Below are 15,880 nucleotides of genomic sequence, written 5' to 3'. Positions count from 1 at the left end.
AGCCTCTCTTCCACTCCCACACACCACAGCTGGCTCGGGCCCCCACCAGGCTTTCGTGGAGCCACAGGAGCCTCCCAATCCACCTGTCACTCTTCCTGGACACCTCCCACTTGTGATTCCAGGGAGATCTTTCTAAAACATGAGTCCTGTCAAGTGTCTCACTTTATGAGGTTGCCCTTCATGTCAAGAAAGGGCCAAACCTCTCAGCCAGCCCCTGCAGCCCTTCCTGACCTGCAGCTGCCCCTTTCTGCCCAGTGCCTGCCACTCCCTGGCCCAGTGTCCCATGGCACTCTCTCCTGCTGTGCATCTGCACGGGCAGCACCTCTGCCTGGAAGGCTCCTGACCTCCCTGCAGCCATCGGGACGCTGGCCCTCCTCAAATGCGAGCTCCACGGGGAGACTGACAGAGCCCCAATGTGATTTGTAAGACGGCCTCTCTGGGTTCCCAAAGAAGTTGTACATCATGCACTGGATGACAGACCACCCTGCCACATACTCCTGACGGCCCACATGTGTTCAGGCCCCCACATGACTGGCCTGTACACCTGCCTCTAGCTCAGCACCTGACCAGAGCCAGCGCTCAGGAGACAGGCAGGCGCGGTGACGCAGTGCCAGGTCAGGGTCTACACGGAACCCAGCCTAGGTGCATCCCTGCTCTCGGGAGGAGGGGTGAGAGGTCAAGGCTGGGAATCTCAATGACAAAGCGGCAGCTCTAGGCCCTGTGATGGACTGTGAGGGACGAGCTGCTGCCCAGACACGGGAAGTGACTGTAACAGATCAACCCCCTTATGTCTCTGAGGGCTCCCTACGTCAGCTCATCTCATGTTAATTCTAACCACGAATCGAGGAGGTACACACACATGCCCAAATCAGCATTATTCTCAAGTTCTGCTAAGTAGTCTGCCCTGCCGAAAGCCATTCCAAGGCATTCATCCAACACCCCTGGTACCGTGTTTCATAACAACCCGAGCCTGCTCGGTGTGTCGCAACAAGGGACGTATGGCAACTCCACTTCCCCACTTTCTAACTAAAATTATTTATCAACCTAGTGGTGAATGTGACCCTGTGTCACGCAGATAAGAAGTCCATTTCAAACTTTTTAAACGGGGCCAAAAAAAAAAAAAAGAAGTCCATCTGCAGAAAGTTTGGGCATGCTGCCTTCAGGGAAGCAGGCTCAAGTGCTACCATTTGTTCTCCAACAGCGCCTGACTGTGAGGGGAGAGCAACCTAGAAGACACCAGAGGAGCAGCACGTTGCTCCTACAGCCCCAGGCATGTCAGCTGAGGGCAGCCAGAGAGCCGGCCCAGGGTCACCTCACGACAGCACCTGGCCCCACACGCAGCCCTCCCAGGAACACACACACTCGACACCAGGCTCTTCAAGCACCATCCCTCACAACCTGGACAACCTCCCTGAAGTGCTAGTGAGTCTCTTGGAGCTCCCGCTTGGAACTGGTGCTTCCATAGGAAGAAGGTATTCATTCAAATGCCAAAATTCACGGAAACAAATGTTTTCTACAAACCTATGGAAAGTACAAAACCAGAAGGAACCACGCCAGCCCTCCAGAGAGCACATGAACAGCATGATCCCTCTGCCCTGAGCCCCCAGGCCCATGCACGTCTCCAGTCTCACAGCACAGGCACCCAAGCGGCCTCTCGTGTCCTGATGCAAACACACTCCCCCCCTCTGGCCTCGCTAGAAGAAAGCTTCTTCCTCAGTACTGACCAGCCATTAAAAAAAATGAAGCAGATCTGCAGATACTGACATGAAAACACACCCACAATGTTGTACGCTGAACCAGGTGGAAAGCACCTGTAGGATCCCGTTTGGTCTAAAAGATATGTATGTGGGTGTGTAGAATGCTGACGGACATGCACTTCTATTAACTGAGAGTGGGTACCTCTGTGAGTGCAAACTGGGGAGGAGGAGGCTCAACTGACCTATCTTCCTTCTTCCTTTAATTTATTTAGAGACAGGGTCTCACTCTATGGCCTAGGCTAGAGTGTGGTGGCATCATCATAGCTCACAGCAACCTCAAACTCCTGGGCTCAAGGGATCCTTCTGCCTGAGCCTCCCAAGAAGCTGAGACTATAGGCATGAGTCACCACACTTGGCTAATTTTTCTAATTTTTGTAGAGATAAGGTCTCACTATGTTGCTCAGACTGGTCTTGAACTCCTGGCCTCAAATTCCTGGACTCAAATGATCCTCTCACGTTGGCCTCTCAAAGTGCTGGAATTATATAGGCATGAGCCACTGTACCTGGCCTTCTTTCCTATTTAAAAATTTGTATCTTTGCTGTTTTTTTCATAAGTGCACATTATCTACAAAATTTTTAAAGCTCCAATAAAGATACATTTCATAAGCTTCCTACCCGAGGTGTGGTCCTCCATTCATGAGGTCAAAGACCTGGGCAGGGTTCAGCAGCTGTTTGAATCTTCTGAGGAACTTCACACCCTGGTTGTCCCCGCTCTTTGAATTGACAAAGACCAACAGTGGGCTTGTACAAGACGGAGGACAGCTGGCCTTCCAGAACCCTGGATGCAAGAATGAACAGGACAGAGGAAAATCTATGAGCCACAGAAGATGCTGGGGGCACTGATGATAGAATAAGCAACCACAGAAACCCCAAAGGACACACACCTGACACGTGCCCACCCCACAAGTTAGCGAGAGGTAAGTGAACACAGGTCCATGGGGCCATTCCCCACGTGTGAGGAAGGGAGCCATCTCCACAAGGAGTCCAAGTCCACCCTGCTGCTGTCTCCTCTGGCCCCAGTCTGGTAGAGCTGATTCTCCTCAGCCACAGACCCCAGCACTCCCACCCCTCCACTGGTACTTGTCAACATGTGACACGTGTACTACTGGTAGTGGTGAGAGTGGCCACAAGCTAGTAAGCAGCATCAGCCAGACAGAGACGGGCCTGGCTGCTCTGTCTCATGGAAGACAGAGAAGCCTCAGACTCTGTCTACTCAACAGCCAACACATAACCCAGGTTCTTCACCTCCAAGGAAAGGACCAGCCTCAGGTCTCAAGTGTGTCTAATGTCAATGCCCTAAAGTCAGGATGTCGTGGACCACCTCTGCGCAGCTCCCCACCCCGTGGCAGTGCCTGACCTCTTGCTGACCGCACCTCACCAAGCTAACCAACCCTGGAGCGGAGAGGAGAGAACGCACGAAGGAGGTGGCGGGTGCAGGTGAGAAGGACGGGCGCTTGGTACCCACCGTCAGAGTCGATGCTGTTGAGCGCCGTGGGTGGGATGACCGACACTTTGCACAGGCCCAGCGGGCACTTGGTCAGCAAGGATTCCTTACACGACGTGTGTACCTAAAACAAGAATCCACGTGCCACCAGGGTCACCTGCACACACACTGGAAATACCCTGCCCTGAAGTTGACAATGCAGCCTCAGTGGGGCTGACCTGCTCCCAGCATGACACCCACGTCCTGGCTTTGAGCTTGAGAAGGTGTGACACAGAAACACCGGGTGGGAGCCAGCTGCGGCTCACACTATGTGAGCTACAGGCCTGGCCTGACCCCTGGCCCCTTCAGGCACCGCTAACGTTAACTTTCAGGACTGGATTAAGGGCTCTTGGGGCAAGATGGCTTCCTCCTGGCGGCCAGGCATTCTAATCAGGTAGCTGCAGCAGCCTCTTGCCAATGACAGACCCAGCAGTGAGTGCACAGAGACTCCCCACGCCTCCCCCTTGCAGCACCCAGCAGGACAACGACCACACCCAGAACCTCAGAGGAACCCCACAGGTGACACCATTGCTTTTCCTCCCTCTCACATGTTGCTGTGGCTGCTGTAAATGTCACCAAGAGAGTGAACCTCTCAGAAAAGCTTCTCCTGCTTTCCTGCTCCCATACCACAGAGCTCATCAGCTAACCTGTCCCAAATGACCCCTGCACAGCCTGGCTATGGTGCTGTATGATGATGTGATGTGTCATGAAAACAGACATATGCACGCGTCTACAACGCAGTACTAAACTCAAAAGAAAGGAACACACACACATAAAAACCAGTCAATAATGAGAATGACCAGACAGAAAAGGGAAGGTCAAGTCACCAGACAGTCCGACACCCAGACTCTCAAAGCTGGAGGGGCCTCTGGGGTGAATGTACCAGGATTCAGAAGAAGGCGAAGCCCCAGCACCAGACATGGGGGTGCAAGGCCCTCGAGGGCCTATAGGGAGCAGACCCGTCCCACCAGCCTGGGCACAGGGCCCGCACTCACCATGGCCTTGCACCAGAGGCAGCGCCAGTCCTGCAGCCGCAGCACGCTGCCGCAGGTCTTGTCACACACCGTGCACTTGGCACTCACAGGCAGGTTCCCTTCCAGCCATTGGTGGGGCATGGCAATCTGCAACCGAGCAGAGACACATGTTGGGGACGCTCCCAGGGCTCTGGTCCCAAGGCCAGCTGGGAGCTCAGGGGCAGAAATGCCCTTTGTGAACTCAGACTAGGCATTCTTCCCAACAAGCTCCTTCCTTGCCGCCCAGTGAGGGGAGAACAGGGCAGGGCCTATGAAGTGCCATCCCACCACACGCCTGCCAGAGGCACAGCAACCACGCAGGGTCCCCACATACTGTCCACGTGACACCTGATCCCAGGGTGACCATCCTGAATGAAACGGCAGGCGGAGGGTGGGGCCCCCTGACATACCCCATCTGTGTCCTCAATGATGTCCTTCCCGATCGAGGCCAGCGTGGTCCACTTGCAGTTGTTGGTTGCACGCACAGCACATCGCTTGTGAGCCTTAAATTTGCACACTGAAAGAGAAGGAATGTATGGGCCTGCAAGCTTCATCTGTGACAAGAGCTTTCCACGCCGAGCAGACAGCGTCATAAGAACTGCCCAGGCCTAGAAAAGTCAGGAAAGGGACCAACACCACTCCCCATTTTGTAACTGAACTACTGTGACCTGCTTAGAGGCTGATGGCAGTGGCACGAGAGGCGGGAGTGAGATCACACATCAAGGATGGCCAAGATTTAGCTAACTTTCTGTAATGGGCCAGGGAGTGAACATTTTAGGTTTTGCAAGCCGCGTGCAACCTCCGTCACAACTAACTGTGCTGTCCGAGTAGCATGAAAGCAGCCAAAGGCAGCACTTTTTCATGGACAGTGAAATTTTAATTTCATGGAATTTCCATGTGTCACAAAATATTATTCTTCTTTTGTTTTTTCCCACCCATTTTAAAATGTAAAAGCCAGTCTGAAGCTTGAGAGCTGTATAAAAACAGGCCAAAGGCAGAGTTTAGCCACAAGCCATGGCTTGGAATCCCTGCTCTAACCACTGGCCTTGCCCCGCATCAGACTCCCTCGTTCAAACATGTGGCCCTGACCTTGATGTCCGTAAGACACTTTCAATCCAGATAACCAGGACCCAGTTACCCGCATAGGGAATATCACTACCGTGGGCCAAGTGATATTTTAGAAACGTCTTTCCCTCTGCATTCTCTACACTTCCTCTTTGTTTCTCCTCACCACCACAGCCCTTCTTTTTACTTTGTCTGAGCACTATAAAAAATGACTTAACAAGGACTCCTCAGTAGGTAAAATAAACAACAGAGTCACAGAAATCACTTTCTCCTTGACTGACCGGGAGGCCATGGCTTATTTATGGTGACTGTGTTTGGATTTCAAAAGCTTTATCAAGTAAAACCTCAGGTCACCTTTCCCAACAGAACAACAAACACATCATCCGCACCTTCGCAGGACAGCCCGTGGGACGTGACCCCAGACAGAGCCTCCCGGCACACGTTGCAGTAGGTTGGCCTCGCGTGGGAACAGGCATACCAATTGTGTGTCCCTGAGAAGTGGTCCATGCTGTACTGGGTGGGCTGGAAGAAAGGAATAAAGATGGCAAAGATAAGACGTCCCTTTGAAATTCTTAAGTGTGGCAATTTGGACAGGATTAAACAAAATATCCAAGAAAGGGGAGGAGGAAGGTTGACAAAGGACAGGGTCATGGTGGGAAGGTCTGCAGAAAGGACAGGCAGCAGCCTTAATTTTATAATAAAAACATGCTGAGAACGTGAGTTCCAGAACTGCTGGTGTGCACGTGGGAGGTGTCAGATGGCAGGACATTAGGGTAGGGGCCACAGAGGCAACAAGCATTTATAGAAGGGTGTTTTTCCTTTTTAACCTCAAAATGCTCCCTGTTCTGGACGGTCTTTAGAGCCGCAATCCAATCTTCCATTTCTTTTCTGTTATCAGCACACAAAATGAGCTTCCTACATGGAGTGATGACCTGCAGAAAGAAACATGTTCAATATATCCATGAACAAAGGGCAAGTGCTAACAGCTATAAACACTTTTTAAAAATCTACCTCCAAAATATATGTGCATATGTGTGCACGTAATGAAAAATTACTGTTTCATTCAAGTATTCACATTGGACAAAACAGAAAAACAGTTGTCATGGGTCGTTAAATCTCAAACCAAAATGACAATGAAATCTGTTTATTGGCAATCAACTTAAGTGGACATTTATAACTACTTACTACTTACACATGGTACTAAGCCCTAGGACAATTAAAACAAAAACGAGAAGTGAACAGAGGAAAACAGTTGTGTTGCTTCAGAGAGCCCACGTGCTGCCACCCACCACCTGCACACTTCAGTGAAGTCTGGTCCACAGTTAATTCTAGAGTAACATGAGCATGTATCGCACATACATATTCTTGTAGAAAACATCAATTTAAGGCAACAGAAAAAAAACAGCTACTATAGTCTGGGCCTGAACAACTTAACTGGAGATGAGGCCATGAACCTGTTAATAATCAACAAATGAAAATGATAGCCACAATACAGAGAGTTTATAAATCAGTAGGAAAAAAATCTTCCTGATATAAAAAAGGCTCTGAACTTGCATTTCACCAAAGAAATACAAAATGGCTAATAAACAAATAAAAGCTGCTTAAACACTTCAGTCATCAGAGAATGCACATGAAAATGGCAATCGACTTTTCACTCATGGGACTGGCAAAGTTTTAAAAGATGATCCAGTGTTGGCAAAGTCGTGGGAGAAAAGTGTTCTCCTCAAGTACTGACAGGAAGTAAACAGAGCACAAACTGTTTAGAGAAAAATGTGACAATTCTCAAAATGTTTAAAAGTCATAAACTTTCACTTCATTTTGTTTTATAATGATGTAAAAGATCTACACATTTCCAAAGTCAAATCTACAAAACAACAGAGTCAGAAGTCTAATGTTGACATCTCTCCCCTCTATCCAGACTCCCATAGGTAGCTCTAAAAAAAAGTATGGCTTCTCCTTCCATTTTAAGATATATGAAACATGTATATATTCATAGTCTCCCCTTTTTAAATGTAGCACAGACACTGTTCTCCACCTTTGAGTTTCCATTTAATTACATACCCTGGCCATCACTCCTTAGCCATATGCAGAGATACAGAGCAACTTATTCTGTCCTACTCCATCTGATACAAGTACCACAGTCTAGTCAACCAGCACCTTATTCGGGAATTCTGTGCTGTTTAAAATCCTTTGCTATTCCACATGGTGCTGCAGTGAACTGTCTTTACATAGAGCTTTTCCTATTTTTACCAATGTATCTCTGGGATCAATTCTGATGCCCTGACAAACAGTGAATGCACATGTAGTTTTGCCACTGCCAAATTCTCCTCCACAGGGGTTGTATCATTTTGCATTCTCACCAGCAGTGTTAGGAAAATGCCTCCTTCCTTATGGATTCATCAATAAAGCATGCTATTTAATTTTGGGGTTCCTGCCCATCTTATAGCTTTAATTTACATGAAGAAGACCTGATAAAGAAACACCCAATTTAAACTATTAGATGATCATGTTTCTGGCTCAGATAATGGAGAAATAGTGTTTTACAGACAGATTCTTTCCCCCATGATTAAGTTGCATCACACAGGGGGATGAATAGAACTGGGTTCCCCATGCACAGTTCATCCACTCTTCCACATATCCACGGTCACTGAGAGAAGAAAACCTGCCGCCAGGCTGGGGTAGGAGGCGGCAGAGCCAGGATAGCAGGTGGCGGGGTGGGGGGAGCTCAGCAGGGACTGGAGGGGCCACTCCGCTCTCTTTCTTGCTCCGAGAGGGCATGAACTACCCTCTCCCACCAGGCAATGCCTGTGGGCTCGGCAAACCTGCTGAGTGTCTCTTCCAGACCATGGTGGACCACATCTCGCCCTCACGTAACTTACACTGGAAAGAGACAGACAGCCAAACACTTGCAACGATGACCCGGCTGTGAAGACAACAAGGGCAGGGCCTGAGGGCAGAGCTGGTGGTGCTCAGGACAGGGCCTGGGAAGGCCACGGAGAGCTAGGAGCAGTTGGCCAAGCAGGTGCATCCATCACGTGTGTCACCACCATCTGTCTATCAAGTCTGAGCAGCACTCCCTGCCTGTTCACTCAGGGGTGAGTTTTAGTACTCACACGTTTTTGTCAGGATAATAAACACAGCAAAACGAAGGCATTACTTTGCATAACCCAGAGATTATATGAGTCATTGCAATTAGGATATTTACAGAAGACAACAAGACTTTTTATGTCAGATTCTACTTTAGGTTTTATGTCAACTACTCCCATGACAGCCTGAACACAACAGAGTGCCCAAGTCATTCTAGAACTCAGTTGTGCCGTTTGGGCCACACCCTCCATGCAGCGAAAAAAAAAAAAAAGGTTTACTGGATGAGCCGAGTGGGTGCCAGGCACGACTGGGCAGCCGACTGCAGGCAAAACCATTAGGCTTAAAGTCAACAAACAAATGATCAATGGCATCATTTCCTTAATCTGTATGTGATTGCTTACAGGGAATAAACATTGAGCCACAGATAAATGTCCAAGAACATGGGTTTGGGCTTTTTTTTGTTTTTGTTTTTTTTTAATTCTTACCTGTGCCTGTTCTGTTATGAAGAAGCCTGAGACAGACACAGATCTGAGTCCCACCCAGCCATTACTTGGTTGGGAAATGTGGAAAGACTCTTTCCCTTCTGGAAAGGGGATGGTAAAAGCCACCTGGCTGGGTTGGGCTGGGACTGAAAGGAATCAAATGTGCACAGGCGCACTGGGTAGGCCCCTGGGTTTGAAGCCCTTGCTAGCTATGAGACTTACAGAGTCTGCCCTGTGCCTCTATTACCCTATCTCAAAACTGGGACTGTTAATGGCAATGTCACATCCTAGCATCATTGTGAGGTGTAGGTCATCGCAACCTCAAAGTCCTGGGACAGCATGTCACGCACAAGCCATGCTCAGTAAGCCCTCAGCTTCAGGTATCATCATTTGATACAGTCAAGAGATGAGATTCCCAGGTGGATACTGCCTTCCTTGAGACCATGCTGGGGTCAACGGTCTACCCCTCCAAATCACAAGCATCATCACAAGAGAGTCCCACCAGACAGAAATCAATCCCCGCTTCTCTCCAATCAGGCCCTGCCACCTGTGAGTCAGAATCCATGTTTCTGGGCTGCCCACAGAGCAGTTGTGGCCGGACCCGGCCTCTCTGCGCTGGCGTGACCTGCGTGCGTGTGACTGCTCATGCCTCACGCTAGTGCTGCGTCTCCATCTCCATGAACACGCCTCCTGGTGAGCTCCCAGACAGCCTTCCCAGCCCCCAGCCCCAGCCAGTGGGCTCCTTTCAGGCAGAAGCCCTGCCTTTTCCTCCCGTTCCTCTGGCACCAGCCCAGGCGGACACCTGGCAGGGGTGAGGCGGGCCTCTTCAGGAGGCTGATTCTGGGGGACGTTCTGGATAGCACTGTTCGATCCCTGGAGGTGGGAGATGGCATGGGCAAGAAGGACCCTGGTGAGGAGGCAGGGGCTGGACACCAGCCCTCAGGCTATGCCTTCCCAGCTGCTCGCCCGGTCCACCAGGGCGGGAAGAAGGAGGATGCGGGGGAGTCACTCTAAGGAATACACTAAGGAGTGTACACTCTAAGGAGTGTCCCTGTATTTGGACTGCAGCCAATACCATAACTACTGGCAACTGAGGAATGATATAAAAAAGCTGGGGCCATCTACAAAATCCAGCCTTCACACAGAAAAGACTGGATCTCAGAAGATGCTCACATTTTCCAAGCAAATTTATAAGAGGAAAATGGCTCACGTAAATAAATCAACTTAAAAGATAAATGCAAATTAAAAGTAGGGCAATAAAGTGAACTCACTAGGACAAACCAATGACACTGAAGAGATTCCACAGGCCAGGACTGATGATGTGGTACCAAGGGAAGGAGCAGAGTTACATCACAGAGCTAGAAGATAGGTGGCTGCATGGAAACCCACAAACCGGGGAGAGAAAATACACCCTAGACCTTTTAGTTGGAAAGACTAGAGAGAAACAGAAAGGACATCATAGAGGAAAGGTGGAGGAAACAAATGGCGGATGTGCTGCTCACAGAATGCTGAGGCAGGACAGAACAGCTATAGATGGATTTGAATTCTTAGACGCTTGCTGGAAGTCTCCTGAAGATAAAAGAACTTAAAAATGAGTAAGAAAAAAAGCAGACCAACTAACAGAAAAACGGACAAAAGACTTGAACAGTTATTTCACAAATGGCCAATAAAGTACATGACCAGGTCCTTGACTTCATCAGTCACCAGGGAAGTGGAAATTAAAAACGCCATGTGATAAGTGTTCATAATGGCTGAACCAAAACAGACGCTATCGGGTGCTGGTGAGGGTGCAATTTGATGCAACCACTTTGGAAAACAGATCAACTTATACATACCCTGTAACTCAGCAATCTCACCCATGTGCCCAACAGAATGGCAAACACACATCTTCCTCTTCTAGACACACACAAGAATGCTCACAGCACCACTGCTGTAAACAGGCCCAGGCTGGACACAACTCAAATACCCAGCATTGGCAGAGGAGATAAATACAATGTAGCATATTAACATAATGGAAAAACACAGAGCAATAAAAAGGAACCACCTACTGCTACATGCAATCGTGTGATAGATCTTACAATACTGAAAGAAAGAAGCCTCACACAGAAGAATGTATACTACATAATTTCCTTTATGTAAAGTTTGGAGAAAAACAAGTAAAACTAATCTATGGTGTCAGAAGCTAGCTACTCCTAGCAGCTGTTTTGAGGCGAAGGGCACACAGGAAGGCTTCTGGGAGCTGCTACTGTTCTCCCCTTGATCTGGAACATTCATCAAGTCGTATGCTTGTAACAAGCATATTTCTCATATCCATGCTGTACCTCAGTAAAAAGGATACAGAACTTGGAATCTCTCAGAAATATAAAACTAACCATGTAACTCAAAAGAAAACTGCACAGCTACCCAGACTCTGACAAAATCTGGTTGGAAAACTAAATGTACAAGAGACAGACAGAGGAAGATGGAAGTATATGAATGAATATGGAAAACTGGCAGAGCTATGTTAAAAGAGTGTTAGAAATGGATCTTAAATATATGAAAAAATGCTCAGTCTTACTAACAAGATAAATACCAATTAAGATCATGAGATGCCTTTTTTTTAACCTACCAGATTCACAAAGATCAAAAGTTTAATAACATGGTCTATGGACTCTCATACATTGGAGCATAAATTATAACAACCTCTATGGGGAATATTTGGTAAAATCCACTAAACTTTATTTTTATTTTATTTCATTTTTTTTTTGAGACAGAGTCTCACTCTGTTGCCCAGGCTAGAGTGAATGCCATGGCATCAGCCTAGCTCACAGCAACCTCAAACTCCTAGGCTCAAGCGATCCTTCTGCCTCAGCCTCCTGAGTAACTGGGACTACAGGCATGCACCACCATGCCCAGATAATTTTTTGTATATGTTTTTAGTTGTCCAGATAATTTCTTTCTATTTTTAGTAGAGACGGGGTCTCGCTCTTGCTCAGGTAAGTCTCGAACTCCTGACCTGGAGCGATCCTCCCATCTCGGCCTCCCAGAGTGCTAGGATTACAGGCGTGAGCCACCATGCCCGGCCTAAATCCACCAAACTTTAAAACATATCCCTGTCCTTATAATGATAGTGCTTCTATAAATGTATTCTCCCATATATCCTCATGAGAAATCACATACTGTATATACAAGGTGATCTATGGCAGCATTCACTGTAAAGACAAAAGACTGGAAAACTACCCAAATACTAATCAGTATAAGGCTAGCAGGAGACCAGTATGGTAATTATGGCACATTTATATAAGGGAATACCACACAGCCATTAAAAAGAATGAAGCTACTCCAAGTACTCACGTGGAACAACCTCTAGGACATACTGTTACAGGATAAAAGCCAACTGCACCAAGAGTGTAGTGTAGAGGAAACAGTAATATCAGTTACCTCTACTAAGGGGACCTCTGAGTGGCTGGGAAACACTTTATACTTTTGTTCTTATGATTTCTATACCACGTGAATGTATTGCCTATTCAAAAATTATCTGTTTAAAAAGTATAAAGTCTTAAGTTTATAATAAATGCTAAGGACCAAAAAAAAGCATTAAAATTTCTATTTGAAATAAAAACATTTGCTTCCATCCTTTCACACAAGTACACAATCTTCTGAGAGAGATGAGAAAATGTGTAGCTCTTCCGAATGAGTTCAAGACACCCAAGCCAGAGACAAAATGTCTTGGGAAGAATAAGCCAAGGGGGTTAATAAATCATGGGCAGTGATCTTCGAGAAGTCACAGTGAAAAAGACAAACGTGCTGGAGACATAAGGATATGATTTCTTAGATGGAGAAGAAGGTGGACTCTGACTTACATACACAGTAGCTAACACAACAAGGACAGCTTCGGCTAACACGGATAGGGCACTAAGAACATCGGGACAATCTGCTGGATGTCTGAAAGGTATCTGCTCACTTGCACTTCTCCACAACCTGATGAAGAGGTATTGGGAGAGGAAACAACCTGGCCAAGGGGCCTGCTTGAGGTCCCGCAGCACATGAGGAGGTGCGGCCAGGACAGCAGGCAGGCTGGCTGCGCGCCAGGCCCCAGACCTCTGCCCAGCAGCTGCTTCTCACCTGGACAGTGGGCCAGACCCCAGCTGCCCAGGCAGGAACGCCGAGCAGAGGCGGGAAGAACTGGCGCCCAGCAGGCACTCTCCTGGGAGCATGCAGAACAAGCAGTGCGTCTGGCACGTTTCATTTCCTTTTCAGTAGGGTGACTGGCATGGAGGATCAGAACAAGGACAAAATCAACACCTCATTAAGTCATGCGACAGGCTGCCCCTCCCTTTCCAACAGGTTCCCCAAAAGTTCAAAATAGAAGGTGGAGAAATAAGATCTGAAAGATCTTATTTCAAAGGCAGTTTGTCATCTGGTTCACCATCAGCTAAGTCACTGCCACGCCTCATCCAACAGCCGCGTCTCATCCGACCATTTCTAACCGCTGATCTGAGTGTGCATCTCATTTGTAAAGGACACTTTAGATGACAAAACTTCAAGATCCTGCAAACTGTGTTACACAGGAACCACAGGACAAACCAAATAGCCCTGAAAGTAGTAAATGTGAGGTCCTGAGCCCAGGATGGTCCAAAGGCCACAAGTGAACACAGGATGGGTGGGGGCAGAACATTCAGCCTGGACAGAGAGCTACTCACTCTTCAGATTTCATGGACTCAAATTCAGATTACATGGACATACTACTCCCTACTCCTCTACTGAGTCCAACAAAACTTCCTGGACATCAGAAAACAAATATGAGAGGACTCTGAAATGTGAGAAAAGGAAGCAGACTGACTACGGTCTTAACTTGGGATGACACGGTGGCAAGTTCTCTGGGTTTTCTTTTTGCCTCGTATATTCTAGACTTGGATCTAAAGAAGATGGCAGCCGCAAACACCAATGGGTTTAAGGGGCGGGGAAAGCCCCAACAAAAGCCTCCTCTTTCCAGCCAAGGGACTAGGAATGGGGCAGCCAGAAAAGACAGAAATCAACAACAGTAGTCACTAACCAGCTAACACCACAGAAGGAACTGTGGCCCAACCCCAACTGGACAGGCTGCAGCGAGGCATCCCAGCAGCCGCCTGCCAGAAGGTGTCCAGAGAAGGCCGAGGGAGCTGGGCCTTTTCTCCCTGCCAGCAGTAGCGAGCCCCCTGCCCCAGCATGTCAAAGGATATACAGGAGGCAGAGAAGCACATGGAAAGAAATTCACCATCATTAGCCACTAGAGAAACACGCACTGAAACCATGATGAGAGAGAACTACATGCCTGTTAGGATGGCTAAAATAAAAATTAGTGATAACACCAAATGCTGGAGAGGATGTAGAAAAACTGGATCACACTGTTCGTTAGAACATAAAACCGCACTGCCACTCTGAGAAACAGCTTGTCAGTTTCTTAAAAAACAAACAAACATGCAACTACCATAGACCAGCACTCTCTGGCATTTATCCCAGAGAAATGAAGATTTACGTTCACACGAAACCTACTTATGAATGTTCATAGCGCCTTTATGCTTAATCACCAAAAACTGGAAACAACTCGGACGCCCTTCAATGGACAAACAGTCCGACACACTGTGGTACACCCATATCATGGAGTGCCACGAAGCGATGAAAAGGAACAACTACTGACACACAACCACCTGGATGAATCTCATGGGATGACACCAATCCCAAAGGTTACACACTGTATGATTTGATTTAAATACCATTCTTAAAATGAAAAAGTTATAGAAATGGAGAACAGACTAGTGGCTGCCAGAGGTTATAGAGGGAAGTGTGTGTAGCTATAAAGGGCACCAGGAGGGTTCCCTATGGAGATGGAATGTTCTGGACTGTAACAATGTCAATATCCTGGGTGTGATATCGTACCAGATTTGTGAAAGAGGTTACTATGGCAGGAAACAGGATAAAGGTTACAAAGGATCTCAAGATAAAAAATTTAATTAAACATAAGTAACCACAATCAACAACATTTAAGTTTAAACTGGGAAAATCAAGGAGTAACCCCAGAACAATACTGTTTCTTAAGGACAGGGTGTTTGTGGTCAGCATGAGTTAAAAGTGTAATCTTATCTTGTTAAAGTCCTGTATTTGTAGGTAGTGCAAGGTGTGAAACATCTGACTCAACACCAAGAAAATATTATGCAGATACACCTTCAGTACACATTCTCAAGAAAAAGCCAATCCAGTCCTCTACCTCCCAGCTGGTGGGTAGAAACTCGGGCTGCCCTGACTATGTCAGTGGGTATCTGAGTCAAAGTACACACAGTAGTGCCATGAACTGTGCCCCCAGCTGAGCTGCTCATTTTGCTATCAGGCTGCAACACGTGGCTGGGGTATAAGACCGAGCCCAGCAGTGGCAGGATTTGTTTCTAAACACAACAGTGCTTGAGGAATCGGTGAAGCTATGTAACCAGAGGAGCTCGGCCATGAACAGAGGATGGCAGAAGCCCAGGCTCCTGCCTCAAACAGAAATGCACTTCCTGGAAGGGTGGGCCGGCCCAGCACCCACCTACGTCAACCCCAGCGTGCGCTCCATCTGGCTGCAGCCAGAGACACCACCAAGACGAGAGCCCAGAAAGGTAGTGCCCCCCCTAGCCCCAGCACCCCCATGGCCCCACCAGACAAACCCCTTGGGGGTTCCACCACATGCCCAGGGAAACTCAAGGCCCTTCTGCCACTGAATGCCCCCACAGCCCGTGACTCTGCCACCATCCACACAATTTCCCAAGTCAGAAATCCCACAAACCCAACATTACCTCCGCTCTGTACTCATCCCTCTCCTTTGAGCTCCAAATTCTTCCTTTCTTCCTCAGAAATAAACTCAGGTAGTCTTTCATTTGAACAAACAGATAAGATCCCTGCTCCCATGGAGGTTACATTTGAATGCAGGCAATAAACAAACACCTTAATATAAAGAGGTGAAAGTGAATGAAACATATGCACAATAGTGGCTGGTGCTGA

At 47.8% G+C, this 15,880-nt stretch overlaps 1 protein-coding gene across 5 annotated transcripts in view; it reads right to left on the bottom strand.

Moving 5' to 3' along the window:
- Positions 1 to 15,880, bottom strand: part of DGKD (diacylglycerol kinase delta) — a 107,470-nt gene that overhangs the window by 27,667 nt on the left and 63,923 nt on the right. For all 5 annotated transcript variants that reach the window (XM_020288122.2, XM_076006056.1, XM_012791580.3 and 2 more), the window contains 6 exons: positions 6,146 to 6,250; positions 5,708 to 5,840; positions 4,664 to 4,770; positions 4,236 to 4,361; positions 3,223 to 3,325; positions 2,373 to 2,535 (listed from right to left, as the gene is read on the bottom strand). In XM_020288122.2, the coding sequence (XP_020143711.2) occupies positions 2,373 to 2,535; positions 3,223 to 3,325; positions 4,236 to 4,361; positions 4,664 to 4,770; positions 5,708 to 5,840; positions 6,146 to 6,250 (737 nt within the window). The remainder of the gene's footprint in view (positions 1 to 2,372; positions 2,536 to 3,222; positions 3,326 to 4,235; positions 4,362 to 4,663; positions 4,771 to 5,707; positions 5,841 to 6,145; positions 6,251 to 15,880) is intronic.

This window comes from Microcebus murinus, chromosome 8 (genome assembly GCF_040939455.1).
Source record: "Microcebus murinus isolate Inina chromosome 8, M.murinus_Inina_mat1.0, whole genome shotgun sequence".
Lineage (NCBI taxonomy): Eukaryota > Metazoa > Chordata > Mammalia > Primates > Cheirogaleidae > Microcebus > Microcebus murinus.
Note: the sequence above shows the minus strand (reverse complement) of the source record. Positions and strands in the feature narration are given on the sequence as shown.